At 33.1% G+C, this 21,251-nt stretch overlaps 1 protein-coding gene across 1 annotated transcript; it reads right to left on the bottom strand.

The window, feature by feature from the left end:
• Window positions 1-8,089: 8,089 nt before the first annotated feature.
• LOC115964734 (ammonium transporter 3 member 2-like) lies at window positions 8,090-17,421 on the bottom strand. The gene is made up of 3 exons (XM_031083992.1): window positions 16,768-17,421; window positions 14,135-14,420; window positions 8,090-8,610 (listed from the first exon to the last, which is right to left on the bottom strand). Exons 1-3 carry the CDS (start codon window positions 17,419-17,421, stop codon window positions 8,090-8,092), a joined length of 1,461 nt encoding a protein of 486 aa, XP_030939852.1.
• Window positions 17,422-21,251: the final 3,830 nt, after the last annotated feature.

Here is a 21,251-nt window from a genome sequence, read left to right as displayed (position 1 = left end):
TCAATTCAACCTAGACATAATGCATGTTGACCGTGCAAACTTGATCATGCGATATCTTTCAATCCGATGGTCTGATTTAAAAATCGGAAACACCGTTGCAACCATTAAAATTTCAAGATCATTTTTATGATATGCAATGAATGAATTAATGCATGTAATGCAAAGACAAGTTGATGCATGTAATGCAAGAACAAATTGATGTATGTAATGGAATCATGATTTTTGAGGTACATGAATGGTCATTCAAGTCATTCTCCTTGATTAAATCATGGGTGCAAAATTGAGTGTCTACACCTAATAATATCCTTACAAATTTTTTAAAAGAGTTAACAAAATATAAAAATGACTATCAATAGTATTTAAATTATATATATAGGAATTATATTATGCATCTTATTGTATATCTTTAAGTATATTCATGCATATGCATGGAGTTACAAGCCAGTTACAATTAACAATCGGGGTGTTACAAATTTGTTTGAATATAGACATGTATTGATCAATATAGACGTGTTTGAATATAATTAGATGATTGGTGTGCTGTCGCAGGCAACCAAAAATAAAACCTATACTCCTAAAAATATATGTAATAGTGCAAGTAAGGATCGTTCTCACGGAGAGTATCTAGCCTAGTTTTATGCTACGTGAACAAGGAGGGGGGGGGGGTTGAGTATAATGAAAACAATTTTAAGAAGAAAAAAGAACTAAGGAACAATTTAAATTAAAGTATCGAAATTAATCAAAAGAACAAACCTTGGTCTAAGTCAACATCCACCATCGGAATTTTACAACCGATCATTGATGCAAGTATATATCAATTCACATTTTGAATATTCACCATCAGAACAATTTTCCTATATCTCTCTTTAGTCGTAGTTAATTAGAAAACAAGCGATCTAATAAACCCTAACTACTAAACAACCCAAGATAAGCGCTAAAGGTTTAATCTAGTAGCAGCCTTAAGAATTAGAGAGATCGATGAAACTAAACAACACAAACACAAGCGGTTGCATTTAATTTAGTCGAGCATTCTTCTTAAGATCTAATAATTTCTGATGCAGCAAATCATTAAATCTTGGTTGTTTCACAAGTTAGAGAGATCAAACAATTATGAATTTGATATCTAACCTAGCAGTAGATTGCAATGAATAATAAACTAGTAGGCCTCCTAGTATTTAAACAAGACAATCATGAAAATAGGCACAGAAGAACATCCGATATTCAAAACATAAATTGAACAATAAAAACAAATTAGATCTCATAGTTTTATTGATTCCCAGGCTTCAGTTTCCTTTGACCAAGTATAAAAGTTTAGCCAAGTAGGGCCATGATGAAAATTCAAAGGAAAAAATCAGAGAAGAGGGAAGAGAGAGGTGTGTGTGTCCAATTCTGATTTCTCCTCCCCCTTTTACACGTTAATTCCCTCTTTCCCAAGCCTACAAAATCTCCTAAAAATATTCTCAATAATAATATCCAAATCTAACTAATTAAGGAAAAATATTAAAAATAAAACAAATTCCTAATATAACTAGGAAAGTGGTATTTTTCAGCTGGAAATTTCATGCACCAGATCGGGAAGCTTCTGAAAATAAACCCCATCATATTTGTGTATTAGAATTGCAAGCAAAGGAACATTCCAGAATGTCAGTAGTACAGGTGCAGCAATTTCAAACCCAATTTCGACCTTGATGCATCCCGTATCTCTCAAAACTCAAAACATGAAAGTTGTAGAGCTTTGTCTTGGCGTTCCATAGCATCTTGAATCATCTCAATCAGAGCTTGGACGAGAGAGTTATGCCCAGATTACGAAGCAATGTCAAAGTTGTCCAGAATCGCCCAATTAGCTACGTTTTGCACTTAACGCCTCCATTTGCATCCTAAATCAAAATATAATGTTAGGTTCTAAAGACTTAGGTTTTTATGTATTTAGAACTCTAATGTGTATTGTTGGCAAACCATGATCAAAACAATAAGTTTAGTTGTGTTTAGACTTGCTCAAAGTTGTATCTTTTATGTAAAGTTGGAATCGAGCTAATACAGAAGTTACTATGCATTTCAGCCTGGCTCGATCAATCGAATCTCAGGTAGAATGTGTTTTTCTGCAGATTTCCAACTCTGCCCTAGTTTTTTTAAAACATTTAGAGTTTTTTAATTTGTCCTAAGTATAAAAGGAAAACCCTAGCCACGTTTTAGTGTTGCTCATATTGTTGTTTGTGTAAATCTCTTGTGAGATCTAGAGAAGCTTTCCTTTACACAAACATAGGGTTTTCAATGAGGAGATATTATCTACACCTTGATGATCAACTCAGTTGCTGCCATTGAAGCTTAAAGAAATACAAGCGGGTGTGCTTGTATTTGGTGGTGAATCCAAGAAAGAAGGAGTCCGTGGATTCGAAGCTTGCACATGGTCATGTCAGTAAGTTCTACTGATGGGTAGCAATAAGAAGTCGAGCATGGGAAATTTATTTTCACATAACATGTCTTTTGTATCTTGTTTAGCTTTGATGAACTTACTTATTGTACTTTACTAGTTGAAACTTTGTAGTGCATGTTGTGTGAGAAAGATGTTTATGGTTTTGATCACTTTGTCTTGATCTTGAAGTCATATGTTTTTGACTGTCGGACTTGAACTTTTAGAGAAAGGTATAAATAACCATCTCACCATTGTTCACTAGCCAATCATGAACACCTTAGTGCATATCATAAGATTTTGTACTCGAGAAAGTGTAGCACATGCACAAAAAGAACATAAGGTGTAGCCTTGGTTTAATTGCTTAATACTTAAAATTGGTGTGTACTATTAGGCTTGATGCCAAATCACATAATTAAAATTGGTGTGTACATTATCCTGGTTTTTTAATAAGTTTCTGAATGAATTAAAATTGGTGTGTATATTATGAGGCAAAATTCAAGAAACTTACATGATTGCAAGCTTATGATCTAGGAGATGTGGGAGTTATATGATGTAACTCTTTAGGTGATAGTCTCTTTTAAATTCTATGTGATGAATTTTGTAGACTTTGTGATTGGTTGCTATTTACATATCACCTCACATGTATCTCAAGCTTTTACTATTGCACACACTACACAAGTTACTCTTTGCTAAACATTGTACATGTTATTGTATGTGTTTATGGTCTGACCAACCAAGTTTTGCAAATACTTTGAATTTTGTGCAAAATTGATTTGATGCTTGAAATTTTATGGAGAATGTAAGAGATTTTAATTTTGGGAAATTTGGGCTTCAATTCTTGTTTTTGAAAATCATATCATCACATACTCATGTATTTTGTTCCTCAATGTCAATGCTTTGAGTTGTTCCTAAATGTTTTTTCAAAAACTGTGTTTTTCCTCAAATTTAGTGAGTCTCTGCCAGTTTCGATTGATCCATTCTATTTTTTGATCAATCGAAATTTTTTAAAAAATTTTAACGAGCCTCTGTCTGTTTTGATCGATCGAAATTGTTTTTCGATCAATCAAAACTCGTGAATCAAGTTTTTTAAAAACTCAGATTTGACTTGTTCAAATCACTTTTTCAAAACTTTTTCAAACTTTTTTCTCTCTCTCCAACTAAGCAAGGCTCCACTGAGATTTTTTGTCGTTTTCCTCCAAATTTTTGCAAGGTTTTCCTCTCCCAAGGTCGGTAAGACCTTTATACCCTTCCCTTTGCATTTATTTTCATGTTTTCATGCATAAACTCATGCATTTTTGTGGGTTTTTCGGAACTTTTCAAAATTGGGATTTTTGTTGAATCAATCCTCTTTTTCTGAAATTGATCATTGGGTTTTGTTTCTATATTGTTATATTCATGATATATGTTGGTTAATTTGATCAATTTGGGGCTTTGTGAAAAAGAAAAAATTCTAGGGTTTGTCTTGAATCCGAATTGGCGCTTTTTGTTCAAATTGGTTCAATTGATGAAATTGACTTGTTGAATTGATGTAATTGGTCTTTATTTTCTGAAATCTATCTTGTATGATGATCAGTTCGTCAATTTATTACAAATTGATCAAGTGGTTTTTTAAAATTTTGGGGTTTTTGTTAGAAACTCTATGCTCAAGCCAAATTTGTGAACTTAAACCAATTTTGAACTTAATTGCACTGCATTAGGTTATGCATCACTACATTTAATTGTTCATGCATCATATAGATTTTTGTTCTATATAGTTTTTGTTCTAACTTGCAGTCTGCCCTTGGTTTTTTTTTTTTTTTTTTTTTTTTTTGCTTTGTGTCTTGGTCCTTATCCTAGCACTATGCCTAGGAAAACTAGAGCCCATAAGACCCCCTCCACTTCCTTTGTGTCTCCCTCTAGGAGTGAGGTGTTTAGGAATGACAAAAGCAGAGAAGCCTTTGAGAATCTGAACAGTAAGCGTAAGATTTGGGCTGAGCGTGCTATGATTTTAGATGAGATTGATCTTGCCATTAGGGCTAACTTTAAGTCTAGAGGTTGGTTGTCCCTCTTAGAGATAGACCATCCACCCCCGACCGCCCTGATTAGAGAGTTCTTCTCGAATATCTCTTGCCATGTCTATGATTCCAACACTCTTGTTAGGAGTTGGATATGAGGTGTTGAGTTCACCATTACTCCTCGGGTAGTGGCTGAAGCTGTTGGGGTTTCGATTGTTCGGGAGCCTGACTATCCCTATAATGAGTCTCCACCCTTAGATGTTGTCATGTCATACATCACTGGGTCCTCTATCCAGTGGGGTTCTGATCCTCAGATCACGTCTGCTGAGCTTAATGAGACTGCCTATCTTTTCTTTAGGATAGCGTGTCATTCTTTGTGGCCTATCTCACATCTCCACACCATCCCTCTAAAGCGATGTGTGTTTTTGTATGTTTTTGTTTCTAGTGCGTCTATCAGTTTTCCTCATCTGTTCCTTCGTTCTTTAAACGAGGTTCATAGGAGTTCTACCATAGGGCATACGCTTATTCATCCTATTTTCATTCATAGGATTTTGTTGTTTCTTGGTCTAGATGATTTTCCTTCCGATGAGCTTGTTCATGTTGTTGCTCCCATAGGTGCCACCTTTCTTAGGCAAAGGGCTGCTCACTTGAGAGTTGCTCCTTTGCGTTCTAGAGGTGCGTCATCTGGTGCTGTTCCCCTTCCTCCCTCTTCTACAGGTGCTGATGCTACTGAGACGTCTGGTGCTGCTACTGCTGATGCTAATGTTCCTCCATCGACTACTTCGGATGATTCAGACATTCGACGTACGTTGGATCATGTTTTAACCATTCAGGCGGCTCATGGACAGATTTTGGTGGACGTGCTTGATGAGATCCGTGCTTTGCGCGCAGAGTTGGCACAATTTAGACAATCGTCACCGCCACCTCCCTTTTGATGATGGATTTTGATTACCTTTTGGCATTCCATCACAAAAGGGGGGAGTTCATATTTGAGCTTGTAGAGTTTTGTCTTCTGGGGATAAGTATTTTTGTTGGTTGGAGCTTGTGGAGTTTAGATTGTATCTAGGTGCTTCACATTGTATTTTATCTTTTTAAGCTCTTGCCATATTTTTGTTGGGATATTCATGTTAGGGGGAGTTACTTTTATTGCTTTATATGTTTCTTGTTTTCAACTGTTTTTTGATTTATATTTATGAGTTATTCATTGATATATGTCTCTATTGTGTGTTGTTTGAAATCAAGAATTTATTATTGTTTACTTGTATTTTCCACACATGCGGTTATGCATTTTGTTTAGTATTTCAGGAAATATACAAGTTGATTCAATTGAATTGCTGTTTACACTTGCAACTGATGGATAGTAGTTAGGATTGAGTTTGTTTTATGAGCATTTGTTTTGTAAAGGGCTTTTCTTTGTAAACTTTGAGCTTCTAGTTGTGTTTTGTCATGGATTGCCAAAAGGGGAGTTTGTTAGGTTCTAAAGACTTAGGTTTTTATGTATTTAGAACTCTAATGTGTATTGTTGGCAAATCATGATCAAAACAATATGTTTAGTTGTGTTTAGACTTACTCAAAGTTGTATCTTTTATGTAAAGTTGGAATCAAGCTAATGCAAAAGTTATTGTGCATTTCGGCCTGGCTCGATCGATCGAAGCTTAGGCTCGATCGATCGAATCTCGGGCAGAATGTGTTTTTTTGCAGATTTCCAACTCAGCCCTAGTTTGTTTAAAACGTTTAGGGTTTTCTAATTTGTTCTAAGTATAAAAGGAAAACCCTAGCCACGTTTTAGTGTTGCTCATATTGCTGTTTGTGTAAATCTCTTGTGAGATCTAAAGGAGCTTTCCTTTACACAAACTTAGGGTTTTCAAGGAGGAGATATTATCTACACCTTGATGATCAACTCAGTTGCTGCCATTGAAGCTTAAAGAAATACAAGCGGGTGTGCTTGTATCTGGTGGTGAATCCAAGAAAGAAGGAGTTTGTGGATTCGGAGCTTGCACGTGGTCGTGTTAGTAAGTTCTACTAATGGGTAGTAATAAGAAGTCGAGCGTGGGGGCTTGTAAGTCTTATTGTATAAACTTCGATTCTTTCAAGGTAGTGGATTCAAGTTTACCTTGAGGATAGTTAGGTCAAATCCTCTCCAGGTTTTTATCGGTTTGGTTTCCTGAGTGATCATATCTTTGTGTTATTTATCTTTCCGTTGCTTTGCATGATATGATTGTTTTGATTGTGATAACCTAGTATTTGTTAAATTGGACTAAGTAACAACTTGGCTAATTACCTAGGTTAATCCAATTGTGTTTTAAGGGGCCTAAAAACTATCATATAAGAATAATGAGTACATTTAAGTACCAAATAAATATAAAAGACTAAACATTAAGGGAGAAAAATATGACAATTTGCATTCTCATCAATGATGTCCCGTGCGATGCGTGGACTACTTTACAATTTCATTTAAAATCATTTATATATATATATATATATATATATTAAGACCTACATATAATACTTTTTTATTAGATAATAATATTTATGTTTGCCCACAATATTGTTAAATACTTTGAAAATTGATTTTCTTAATTCATATATATATATATATTAAATTATATAACATTATAAGACTATAACATATTATAATATTTATCGTTAAAAATAGATTTTATTTTTTAAACTGATTAATTGATTTTGAAATCTTTAAATAAGAATTTAAAGCATAAAATAAGATTTTATCAAAATTTAACTGTACTTAGTTGGGATTCCGCATCCTTAAAAAAAAAATATATATATATATATATATATATCTTTAAACTCATCATTGATTTTTATTTTTTATCACTATGGCTCATACTACACAAAATAGCAGTAAAAAACCTAGAAAGAAACCTACAAATTATGAGTTCTAACACAAAATAAAAAAATAGCTAACTTCATAAATAATCAATTAGAATTTTTCTTTTTCTTTTTCATTAGTTCTAAAACAAAATACATTTATGACTTTCCCAAACCAAAATCTCAAACATCCAAAGACTCAAAGCGAATCACAACTTTCACAAAATCCACAATGTTTGACTATAACATCAAAACCATAAGCTACCATCACTAAATAAAAACCCAAGCCTCTTTCCCTGGTCAAAGCTTATGTATACAGGTTAGGATCAAATAGTACTGCAATGTTGGAGTTATGTAAGTGTCGTTGAAAGGTTGAAGGTAAACGGTATCGTTTTTTGTCTTAGTGTATTTGAGATGGGATGCCATGAAGCCAAGGGCTATGGGCATGTGTATATAAAGGAGTAGAAGTTAGAAGGGTGAATGGAAATACAAAGAGTTTTTGTGTGTGAGAAAGAGGAAAAGTCTTGAAACAACCAAATGAAACAAAATAATAGTCTTAAAACATTGAATAAAAAAGGTAATAAAAATTAGTCTTTAAACATTGAACCAAAAGAAATAAAGAACCCTTATTTTTAAATTTATTTTTATCTCTAATGTGGCTTAAAAGAGTATTTCGATTCTTTCTTAGAATGCGCTACATGGCAGAACTTCATATTTTCTCGCATGAGGTCTCTACTTTTATATATATATATATATATATATATATATATTGATTGAAAATCTTAATATAATAGAGTTAAATAATTGTACTAAGTTTTGCCCTTGGAAAAATAAATTTAAGTCCCCGTAGAGTCTAGACCTCCTGAGTAGCACCGATTGATAGCTTCGGGTGCGCTGTTTCATCTGAATAATTGCCATGCTTAGTAGAATCATACTTCTCTCCATCACCCCACAATGCATATGCTTCCTCACCATGAGCAGCATCATCCCCTATAAGTAATAAATCATTGTGCATACGCAAAGGGATCACCGATTTTATCACAAGGCAGATGATAGTTGTGACAACAAGGTTCCATCCAATGATGAATAAGCCACCTACAATCTGTTTGCCAACTTGTATTCCTCCGTTTCCTCCATAGACTCCTCCCCTAGAGTTTGTAACCGGCAGAAAGAGGTTGCATAGTTCAGGCTCAGCAAAGACACCAGTAAGAATTCCACCAAGTAATCCAGCCACAGCATGGGTGTGGAGCACACCTAGTGTGTCATCAACCTTTTGGAGTAGTTTTGACTTCTTTTGTACTATCATCATGGTGAACCATGGAACACTTCCTGACGAAATTCCCATCACTATAGCTGCCCATCCTTGAACAAGACCTAAGGTTAATTGAAAATAATTCAATTAAGTATAATTGCATGATGTACCACCTCATTGATAATTGAGTAATCATAAGTAAATAAATATGGTTAATTTGAACATCATGTATATGAAGGACCTATATATTTGACATTTAATTTATGCATAAGGTGTGATTAATTTCTTTTGCTAAAACTATACAACGCATCTATATATCTAAAAGCTGAAGCGTAGCTTTTACTGTTGCTACGCTCCAGTTGAGCCACGTTAGCGTCCACCTCATTATCATTTTTCTTTCCAATTTTCCTATAATTATTTTTAACATTTTTCTTTTTTCTTTTTTTTTTTTAATATTTACACTTTTTCCAACCTTCTCCCTCACCTTTTCGTCTCCCCACTACCCTCTACATTAATATCATTATTTCTCTTTTTCTTGCATCTTCCTTTATTTTGTCCCTTCTTATTCACTCACTCTTACTATAAATTTGTAACTATCTCTTCCATTTCTATGCATAGTTTTCTCTCACAAAAAAAAGGTTCTCTCTCTCTCTCTCTCTCTCTCAATTTTTGGGTGGATTTTTTTTTTCTTGCATCTCTGCTTTAGGTTGATAATTTTTTGTGTTCTTCAAAATTTTACTTTGGGTTAATGCGATTTAGTTTTGTTTTTTAAATTGTTGTTGTTTTTCTTTTTTCTCTCTTTAATTGTTAAATGTTATCCTATTGTTGTTCATTCTTGTAACTCTAATTAACGTTGATGGTTCTTCTTTTTGTTAATTAAGGTTGATGGTTCTTTCTTACAAAGAAAAGAAAAGATTGAAAAAAATTGAATTTCGTATAGACCTGTGCCTAAAGGAGACATGAGCCTTTGTTTATTGGATTAGAGACAAGATATTAAAGGGGCATATTATTTGGCCATTTCATTGCATTTCTTAGAGGATAAAAGATAAAGCATGTCATTATAGGAAAAAATTTTGGGTGGGGATAAGGGCAGCATTATAGGAAAACATTGCATTGCATTTTTACATGTATTTTTTTTTTAATCTTTTTATCTCCACAAATATATATCATTTTCTTATTTTTTTGTGTTTGATTAATATTTTTTAAGGTGAACCATATTCTTCTAATTCTGATGTAATTTGTTGCATTTACATAATATACAACTCATCTTTTAAGGAATAAGGAAATTATCATAATAACAACAATTCATCACAAAATTACAATGTTATCTTAACCAAAATTTAAATTAAACTAAAGAAATAAAAAAATAGACTTTATAATAATTTATTAGTCAAACAATTGGTAGGCATATACAAATTCCTATTTCCAAAAACAACAAAGTATTAATCCAAACCAAATTTCAATCAAAGCTATAAAAGGGAAAGAAAAGACTTTATGATGGGAAATTTAAAAAAACACGATACTAAAACACATGTTAAAAATTAAAAAAAAAAAAAAGAAAAAAGAAAAAAAAAAGAACCATCAACCTTAATTAGAGTTATAAGGGGGGGAAAAAATCTTTTATGTGCAATTGTTCTTTTTGTTGGTATTTATTGTTATGTTTTTTTTCTTTTCTTTTTTCTTCTCATCTTATGTTATTCAATTTAAATTCAAATAAATAAAATTATCCTAAAAAAATTGTATTCATTTTTTTATTTTACATTTACATTTTATCCAACCTTTCTCCTTCTCTTTATCTTTTCATCTCTCCACTACCCTCTACCTTAATATCACTCTTCATCTCCCCACATTTTCCATATCATTAAATTATTTATATTTTCTGTCCCTTTTTATTTAAAAAATTAAAATTTTAATATTTTACTTAAATTCAATAAATTAAAGTGTCCTTATAAAGTGGAACAATACTAGAGACACACTCATTCTCAAACCCAATACATCAAAGAAAAAATGTAATACAAAACAAATGCCAATTGGGAAACACTAAATTTTTTTTTAAAATAACGTGGATATCAAACCAAATATAACATAAAGAAACTAATAATTATGGATATTACTAACTTAAGGGTAGCGAAATTAAATGAAAAGTAAAACTACAATGCATATTTAATGCAATAAAATCATCATCAAATTTTGGAAAACAATAGGCCTCCAATGGAGAGAGAGAGAGAGAGGGTAAAAAAAAAACAATACAAGTAATAAAGAGTAGATAATGAAAAAAGTCAAATGTCAATTAGTAACTGTTAATTGGAAAACAAAAAAGCTATAAGGGGAAGTGAAAAAATAAAATAAATATGACAGTACAAAGAAGATTAAAAACTATACAGTGTAATAAAATCAACCGTTACATTCACTTAAAAAATTATATCAATAAAAAATAATTAAACACATTCATAGTAATACGTTTGAACTTAAAACTAATCAAACAATAATCATGAAAATCATATTTCCATTCATAACTAAATAGAGATGTTCTCCTGTAATAATAGAACTTGCATAAGAAATAAAGTTAGAAAATGTTAAAAAATCTCTTTTTTGACATTTCATTTAACCTTATATATATATATATATATATATATATAATCTTCATACACAATTACTTTTAAAAATCTAATGAACGTTATTACATCTCATTTAACATCTATGTTATACAAATCATCAGCTAGTAAATATATAATAATAATAAATAAAAAAACGTTACAAATGAGATTATAAAAAAAATGATAAAACTAATTAACTACTATCATTATGAAGTAGTAGTCTATAATTTTACACATCTAAAGAAATGGAATATATTATAGAGTTTACTTAAGGTATATGTAAAGATTCACATTACAAAAAAGTATATGTAAAGGTTAAAAAAAATGTATATTCTATAAAATAAAAAAAAATAAATAAAAGAAAACATGTATATGTAAGGTTTTTATTAACTTAAAAGAAAATGAAAATCAATTATTAATAACCAAAAACAACAATAACAACAATAAAATAGGGGTAATTACATTCCACTTACTTGACACTCCACCCCAAACTTGAAGGAAAAAAATATTTTCCCTCTTTACATTTATTTGACCAAACTTTATTAAATTAATGTTAAAATATTGTGTACTAACTTGCCTATGCTTTAGGGTAGGTTTCAAAAATTATCCTCAATTTCAAAGTTAAAATCTCTTATTTTAAAATTTTAAATTAAAGTGTATTTCAAAATTTTAAGTAATTACTTTTGCTTATTTTCTTCTTCTTCTTCTTTTTCATTTTTTTCCCCTTTTCTTTTCTCAATGAGTTATGGAGAGATTTGCCATTTCAAATGTTTTGGAACTTTATAAATTTTTTATTTTCATTCTAAATTTATGAGTAATGTTTTTTATGACCATGGTTAAACATTTATAAATAGATTCTAAAAGAAATTTAAAACATTCTTTTACTAATATAAACAGAAGGAGAGAGTGTTAATTTCTTCAAACCCTATGAGAGGGAAATGTTTTTTCCCTTTAGGTTTGAGGCAAAGGGTCATTTCTCTAAACCTCAACGGAGAAAAGTGTTATTACTCCAATTATATTTAATGAGATCATCTTAAAAAAAAATTATCTCGTGCAACACGCAGGTCTGCAACTAGTGTAAGATAATAATAAAAACATCCTCATTTTTTGTTGACTTTTTCCCCTAATAATGTACCATTACATAGATGAATTAAATGAAAATCATGTAATGTGGTGTTAGTTGATTCACTTGACTAATAAAGTTTATTGTTTTCAATTGAATATTCCTGCTTACATCGACTGAAGTGAGGTTTAACGTAAGGGAGAAACTATCTCCATAATAATAATAATAATAATTAGAGAGAACTTAATTAAGCCAACTGATATCATGCCAATATTCCATAAGCTGGCAAGAATTCCAGATTCTATTTCCCAAAATTATTTTAAACTTGTATTTTACTCAAAAGAATCATAAAATATAATAACATTAAGGCTTAATTAATCCTATTTCATTTTGAATAGAAATAGTTTTTGAGTATAACGTGTACAAGAGGATTATGTAATAGAAATAGTTTTTAAAGTCTACATGTACAAGAGGATTATGTAATAGAAATAGTTTTTAAAGTCTACATGTACAAGAGGATTATGTAAGATACAAGCATGAATAACTGTAATTTAGAAATATAACAAAAACTATGCAAAATTATATTTTATTAGTCCATGATTTGGCATGAAGTGGACTTTAGCCATGCTGGTTCTGAAAGGTAGCACTTTTCTTTAGGACTTTAATAGTTTTTCTGTTAAAAATTGATGGATAGGTTTTGCATTCGCAGTGAACATGTATATACATATTAATTTTTGTTTTTCATGATTTTTCTTGCATCAAGCAAAGATACAATTAAAAATGAAAGAAAAGAAAGATAATTTACTCAAGTTAAGGCTCAAAATCATGGATGTCAATACCGTACCGTACTGGCCGTACCGGCCGGAATATACCGTACCGGCCAGCAATCCGGTACACTCGACCCCCCTATTTCGTACCGGAAAAAATACCGGCCGTACCAGCCTCGTACCGGCCGTACCGGCCAATTTCGGGCAATACCGGCCGGTACCAGGCGTACTAGCCAGTACAGAAAAAAGTTTTTTTTTTTTTTTTTTTTTTTTTTTTTTTTAAGTTTTGTAATTTTTGAATTTTTATTAGGAAAAAATGGTAACTTATTTGTATTAACTTATTAGTATTATTTGTTTTCTTAGTATGCAATGGTAACTTTTAAGCTTTCTATTTTATTTTTTTATTTTTTTCCCTTTTAATTGATACTAAAGTCTAAAACTATGAATAACTAGTTCTAAATTGAGGAAATGTTTTATGGTAAACTTTTATATTTATTATAATATATATATACACAAACACATACATACATACATACATACATATATATATATATATATATATATTTATATTTATATTTATAAATATAAAAAATAGCGGTAAATCCGAAATGGTACACCGGTATTGACCGGTATCCGAAATATATCGTACCGGTGGCCAAACCGGTATGGCCTCCGGTACGGTATTGACATCCTTGCTCAAAATGAACTAACATGCTGCAGCTTGCAAGTGCTAAGAAGGCACACTAGCTGAAAGAAAATCATATGCAGGAGAAATTGATACGTTAGGTGTATATAAATTATTTCCAACAAATATATATACATATATATATATATATAATAATTCAATGTAAAAAATAATACCCCAATTGAGAGGAAATCTATTTACAGAATCTTTTAAGTACATAATAAAATATCAATGTTCGATGCCCTAGAGTATAAGTTAAGATGTATTTTATTTTATATTATAGTATTTGTGTTGTTCTTAAAATATATATAGACAGATAATAAAGAAAAAAATTGACTTCAAAGTTCAAACCAGTTTTGATCTATCATCTTCCAATCAATTATGTGATGATTGAAGATATCATTCTCGAATGTTTTTAGTTACATAATTTTTTTAATGAATCATGTGATGTTCTTGAATAATACATATGAATAATTTTATAAATCATCGTCACGTAAATAATTAGAAACTAATTAAGATAGTCGATAATATCACCTGCACCGGGTGTGATGCAAACAAGGCCAGTCATCATGCCCTGGACGGCTCCAATGACTGAGGGTTTATTGAAGAAAATGACGTCTAGCGATGTCCACATCAGGAGGCTAGTAGCAGCACAAATGTTGGTGTTTAGAACAGCCATGGAAGAATCTATATTGGCTGCATATGGACCTCCACCATTGAATCCTGCCCATCCCATCCACAGTAACCCTGCTCCTGCCAATGTCAACAATACATTGTTTGGAGGAAATCTCTCTCTGTCTCTATTCAATCTTGGTCCCACCTGCATCATCATTGAAAAGATCAGTCTAATAAGGTAGTAAGGGTATAACTAATTAATTTTACGCCAAAATTCACAACTGTTGAGAGTGGTAGTTTGTAATTGATCTGTGATAAAAATAACGTATGTGATGGTTCACGCACATGAAAATAATACATTATAAATCACAATTAGGTACTTCAATAAATTGTGAGAAAATTTGTGAAATTTTGTTGTGTGTATAATGTTGTTGTCATTCAATTAAAATTGTCACCCACTCACCATGCATCTTGATTCCTTCACGCCTTCAAATTCTTAATATTTATTTACGTGTATATATGTCTTATTATATATTACAAGTCAAACACATGACGATCATGGGGGATGGATATTTAAAACCTAATAGAATCTAAAATAGCAACTTTCATCAATTAATATAATACAAGATTCATTGAACATAATTAATCGCAAAGCAAAGCAACCAAATGGAACATAATATAATACAATGGAATCTAATAATGTTCCATTGTACTAAGTCAAGGGTGAACTAAAAGATTTAATCGCAAAGCAACCGGAATTATTAATATTGAACAAGTAAACAGCAAAAAGATTGTAATACTCCCGCAAAACTTGCTTTTTCAACCAAGAAAATTGAAATTTCTCTCTCTCTCTCTCTCTCTCTCTCAGCTTATTGAAGTTTCTAAAAAATTGCAAAAAAATCTATTTGTGTAAGAATTGAATTAGTCAAGCTCATACCGAAAAAACAAGTCCAGCATATGAAGTAGTAATTAATCTACCAAAGAAAGTATAGCACATCAATGTTCATAACAATTTTATAATTATAAAGTCATCTTTCTTGCTCTAATTTTTTTTTTTAATTCATCTTTCAATTGATTTTTAAATTTAAGAAGTGGGTGGACAAGAAAACCCTACAAGACGACATAGACCTTCTTAAGTAATAACTAATTCGTATACAAAAAACTTATTGGTATGCATTAATAATGTCTCAATTGAAGTGGCAAAACATTGACCTTCTTTTTTTTCCACCTTAAGTGTATGAGAAACGAGTATAGAATAAGGGCCATTTGGTAGCAGTAATGACTAGTTTTGTTTTTCAAAATAATATAAAAACTATGGTTGAATTTTATTTTATTTTATTTTAAAGAAAGTTTTAAACTATGGCATCCGCTCATAATAATAGTTTATAATAGTTTTATCAGTTGAGTTAACTACAACCCACTTTTAATATGTATTTTGTTTGAGTACTCATAATGCAAACAAATATGTTTGATACTATGTTTTCAAAAAGAGTAAATAGTGAAAGAATTAGAGACTCCAATTAACTCAATTAGTAAACTTCTTTATCTTTAAATAAGAATTTAAGTTTGAATTCAGTTTATTCCAAAAATTGATTAATATCAGAAACCTTACCAGTTGAGTTAACTGCAATCCACTTTTAATATGCATTTTGTTTGAGTACTCATAATACAAACAAATATGTTTGATACTATGTTTTCAAAAAGAGTAAATAGTGAAAGAATTAGAGACTCCTATTAACTCAATTAGTAAACTTTTTTATCTTTAAATCATATACTATATAATAAAAGTTGAGCTCAAAAGTCGTGGTTGTGCCACGTGAATTCACCAAATTGTAGAAATTTTGTTAGATTTTTTAATATATATATATATATATATATGTTCTTATTTTCTTCTACTATAATTTCTAAGTTGATAAAAATTTCAATTTGAATACAATCCAAATTCTTCATCTAATCCTTTTATTATTAATTTATCTATAATTTCTAAGTGATTTATCTTATTAGCGATAGAATATTTACTTCATTTATGATTTATGAGTTCTAGCATTCCAGGGGATTAGAATTTTGGTTTCACACTAATTGTTCATATCAACATCAATTAAAAAGAAAAAAACAAATATAGTACATGTATACAACTACTAATATCAACCTTTAATTCGATTTTTTATTTCTTTTTTAAAACACCTCATGGATAGACACAAAATTATAATTGTTCTTATTGATTTTTTCTATACATCTCTATCAATTTTTAGATAAATACAAAAACTTAGTTGTTGTTATCTTTTGTTTAAATTATCTATGATTATTAATTAAACCGTATATCGCACGAACATAATACTAGTAAGAATATAAGTTTGAATTTAGTTTATACCAAAAATTAATTAATATCTTGATATAATATTAAGTAATAATTAGTAATTAATATCTTCATATATATATATATATATATATATTGAGGAAAATATCTTCATATATATATATATATATATATAGAGAGAGAGAGAGAGAGAGAGAGAGAGAGAGAGAGAGAGAGAGAGAGAGAGAGAGGTGACCCAGTAAGCAGCTGTGAATCCACCAATCCCAGAAGAAACATGAATGACATAACCACCACAATAGTCCATGACACCCCAATGGAACAAGAACCCACCACCCCACAAACTGAATGCTCCTACAGTGTAAGAGAAAGTAAGCCAAAGTGGCACAAACATCATCCATGCCTTAAAATTCATCCTCCCCAACAAAGATCCAGCTAAAAGTATCAAAGTGATTGCAGCAAACATACACTGAAACCACACCATCGTTGCCATGGGGTAGTATGGATGAGCCATAGCCGTCTCTACCCCACCAGTACTATTATACTGCGTAGTTTCAGGTAGTGCAGCCCATTTCAAAAGGAACTTTTGGCCTAAAGCTGGTCCAGCTTTGCCCCAGAAGGGAAGGAGCTTATCACCAAAGGCCATCTTGTATGCCCATGTAACCCAACAAATTACCACAGCTGCAAAAGCATATAAAGCCATGAAAGCTGAGTTTACAGCCCATTTTTTCTTGACAATACTACCATAGAGTATGACAAGCCCTGGCACACTTTGTAGACCAACCAGTGTGGCCGATATCATTTGCCATGCATTATCTCCATTGTTCAACCAATCTGGCACTGCTAGAGATGTGCCGGATCGGTAAGCTATTGGTATTGGTGGAGTACCCATGTCTAGCTGTTTAAAGCAAGCAAAGCCAATCTGTGTGTGTGTGTGAATGTTGAGTGTTAAGGAGTTGCAAAGAAAAACTGTAGAGAGAGTGAATGTCGAGTGTTAAGGAGTTGCAAAGAAAAACTGTAGAGAGAGAGGAGTTATAAAGAAAGAAGACTAGCGTGTGCTTTTAAAAGTCAAGGTTATGGCATAGAGTACTATAGACTATAGATTTTGACATTTCAACAATGGTACTTTAGTGCACTGGATACTTTGATGGTGACACGTTGCAATAGGCATGGATCAAAATTTGTCTTTGATTAATTAACTAATTATTCAAATAAATGTTAATAATAATATAACGTTTGTTTGTAATTCAATTAATTCTTTTTAGTGTTTCTCAAGACAATGTCCATGTTCAAATCTCCTGTCTTCCATTATTGTAACAACTGAATTATTTTAAAAAATAACATTGTGATTTATATATTCTTCTTTTATTTGGTGAACGATTTATATATTCTTCATTCTCCTAACAATTGAATTATTAAAAAAAAAAATTGTCAATGGATGCGATGAATTTGAAAAATTGATAAATTAATGTTGTGATAACATTACTCAAATGTTAAAATTATACTTATTGATATTTATTTAAAATTTTCAATAAAAAATAATTATTTAAAAGTATTTTTTAGAACTATTTAAAAGTTAATGATGTTAAATAAAATCTAAACAACTTGTTTAACAATCAACAATTGGGGGCATTGGATCTAAACCCATGAATTATTGAAAAAAAACATGTCAGTGGATGCGATGAATCTGAAAAATTGATATATTAATGTTGTGATAACATTACTCAAATGTTAAAATTATACTTATCGATATTTATTTAAAAAGTTCTATAAAAAATTATTTATTTAAAATTATTTTTTAGAACTATTTAAAAGTTAATGATGTTAAATAAAATCTAAACAACTCGTTTAACAATCAACAATTGGGGGCATTGGATCTAAACCCATGAATTATTGAGAAAAAAAAATATGCCAGTGGATGCGATAAATCTGAAAAATTGATAAATTAATGTTGTGATAACATTACTCAAATGTTAAAATTATACTTATCGATATTTATTTAAAAAGTTCTGTAAAAAAATATTTATTTAAAAGTATTTTTTAGAACTATTTAAAAGTTAATGATGTTAAATAAAATCCAAACAACTCTTTTAATAATCAACAATTGAGGGCATTGGATCTGAACCCATGATGATCCCTTTTTGTGTACTTTTATTGATACGGATAAAAGAGTGGTCAAATAAGAGATATGGGTGACGGTACCTACTGGGTCGTCAGCCTTTGTTTAACTACTGACGGCGTGATGAAATGAAGGGTACCACAGGCCGACGGACATAGTAAAGCTGAAGGTCATCCTGAAGCTGACGGTATGTAGACCGAAGGCACAACATAGACTGACGACACTAGTCAAAGAATGCTTGCTAACCACGTTCACGTGTATAAGTAAATGACTTGCTCTCCACGTTTCGTGAAACCTAAAAGGGATTCTTATATGGAAAGGATCCCGCGAATTACGCCTAAGGAGACTCCTATAAGGAAAAGACTTTTACTCCAAGGAAAAGGGGTCAAGCCTTACTACTATAAAAACCAAGTACCCTCACGAACCAAGGTACGCATAATTTACCCTCTCTAGCACTTTAGAGCAGTGAGAATAGTTCTGACTTAACCTTTGGAGGGTATTTGGCTGGTACCACACCGGTACTCTCTGCTAGGTCCTTTCTTTTCGCTGTGCAGGTGCTAATTGGAGCGTGCAAGGACCGTGTGGCTTACTGGTGGTATTTTCGGCATCATCAGTTGGCGCCGTCTGTGGGAAATGTGTAGTGTAAAGTCATATTACAACTTCCCGAACAAAAGTCGCATGGTGCTCACCCGCTCAATGGCAACCACTAACAACATTCAAGAAGAGGAACCACCCACGACCGCCCTTAAGAAGCAAGTCAAGACTCTCGCTGCGGCTGTGGAACGTCTCACCCAACAAAACAACGACCTGGAAGAGCAGCTACGCCAGAAAAATGCAGCGCCAGACAACTAAGGAGCTGATCAGGAAGGAACCAGTGCTGACAGAAGAAATCAGGAGGGACCCTAGGCAAGCAACGCCCTGAGCAAATCGGAGCGACAGAACGTGAGCCTCCCTTCCCTCGCAGATACAGCTCCGCCACCTATTATCGTAGAGATGCAGGCCATGAAGGAACAGATGGAGGTTATGATGAACGCTCTCAAGGGACGAGTGTCCAGTGATCTTGACGACCTTGTCAACCGGACTAACTCACCGTTCACTGCCACCGTTAACTCCTTCCCCTTACCGAGTAAGTTCCGCATGCCGCAGATAGATAGTTATGACGAGGTCAAGGACCCTCTGGACCACCTGGAGACCTTCAAGTCCCTAATGCACCTTCAAGGAGTAGCAGATGCGATCATGTGTAGGGCCTTCCCTACAACGCTGAAGGGCGCAGCGAGAATTTGGTTTAGCCGACTGACACCGAACTCCATCAGTACCTTCAAAGAACTCAGCGCTCAGTTTACCGCACACTTCATCGGAGGCCATCGGTACAAGAAGTCTACGGCTTGCTTGATGAGTATGAAGCAGCGAGAGGATGAAACTTTAAGAGCCTACATATCCCGCTTCAACAAGGAGGCGCTCTCGATCGACGAAACCGACGATAAGATACTTGTCGCAACATTCACCAATGGCTTGAAGAAGGGTAAGTTTTTGTTCTCCCTATACAAAAACAACCCAAAGACCATGTCGGAAGTACTTTATCGTGCCACAAAATATATGAACACCAAAGACGCGCTGTTAGCCCGAGAAGAAAGGCCAAGGAAAAAAGAGAGGCAGGAAGACACTCGGCAGGACCAAGGCCGAAAGAAGGCAAGAACAGGAGACCGAAGGGACGAAAGGTGCCCCAAGCCCCTAGGAGGAAGATTCACGAGCTTCACTCCGTTGACAGCCCCGATAGATCAAGTCCTTATGTAAATCAAGGACGAGGAGGCTCTGACGTTCCTGGGAAAGCTAAAGAGTGATCCCAACAAACGTTCCAGGGACAAGTATTGCCATTTCCACCGCAACCATGGTCACGATATGGCTGATTGCTATGACCTCAAGCAACAGATTGAGGCTCTAATCAGACAAGGAAAATTGCAAAAGTTCGTTAGCAAGGAGAAAACGGATGCACCCGCACAAAACCAACACCCCCGACGGGATAATGAGCGACCGAGGCCCCTGATAGGGGACATAAGGATGATTGTAGGAGGAACAGCTGTCGCCGGGTCATCCAAGAAGGCCCGCAAGACCTACCTTCGGATGGTACAAAATGTTCAATTGACGGGAGTCGTGCCGAAGATAGCACGAAGAGAAGGCCCCATAATCGGGTTCTCAGAACAGGACGCACGATGCCTTCACCATCAACATGACGATGCGCTCGTCGTTAGCTTGCGGGTAGAAGACTACAACATGCACCGGGTGTTGGTCGACAACGGCAGTTCAGCAGATATTTTATACTACCTAGCATTCCAATAGATGAGGATCGACAAGGAGCGATTGATTCCAACAAATGCCCCGCTCATTGGCTTCGAAGGAAGCCGGGTATTCCCCCTGGGCGCGGTCACATTGTCCGTCATAGTAGGCGATTACCCTCAGCAAATAACCAAGGACGTGACGTTCTTGGTGGTCGATTGCTCATCTGCCTACAACGCTATCCTCGGATGGCCCACGCTCAATTCATGGAAGGCGGTAACTTTAATCTAGCACCTAATGATCAAGTTCCCTACTGACTACAGAGTAGG

Source organism: Quercus lobata, chromosome 10 (genome assembly GCF_001633185.2).
Source record: "Quercus lobata isolate SW786 chromosome 10, ValleyOak3.0 Primary Assembly, whole genome shotgun sequence".
In the NCBI taxonomy this organism is placed as follows: Eukaryota; Viridiplantae; Streptophyta; class Magnoliopsida; order Fagales; family Fagaceae; genus Quercus; species Quercus lobata.
This window is presented reverse-complemented; position numbering and strand designations above follow the sequence as displayed.

Bases quoted from the DNA above. Each gene is read 5' to 3' on its own strand.
- LOC115964734 (XM_031083992.1), bottom strand. From the start codon at position 17,421: ATGGGTACTCCACCAATACCAATAGCTTACCGATCCGGCACATCTCTA. The intron at 14,421-16,767 runs GTCACCTCTCTC...ATGATGATGCAG, and splicing joins GATTCACAGCTGCTTACTGG to GTGGGACCAAGATTGAATAG. The intron at 8,611-14,134 runs GTGATATTATCG...AATTAACCTTAG, and splicing joins TTGCATCACACCCGGTGCAG to GTCTTGTTCAAGGATGGGCA.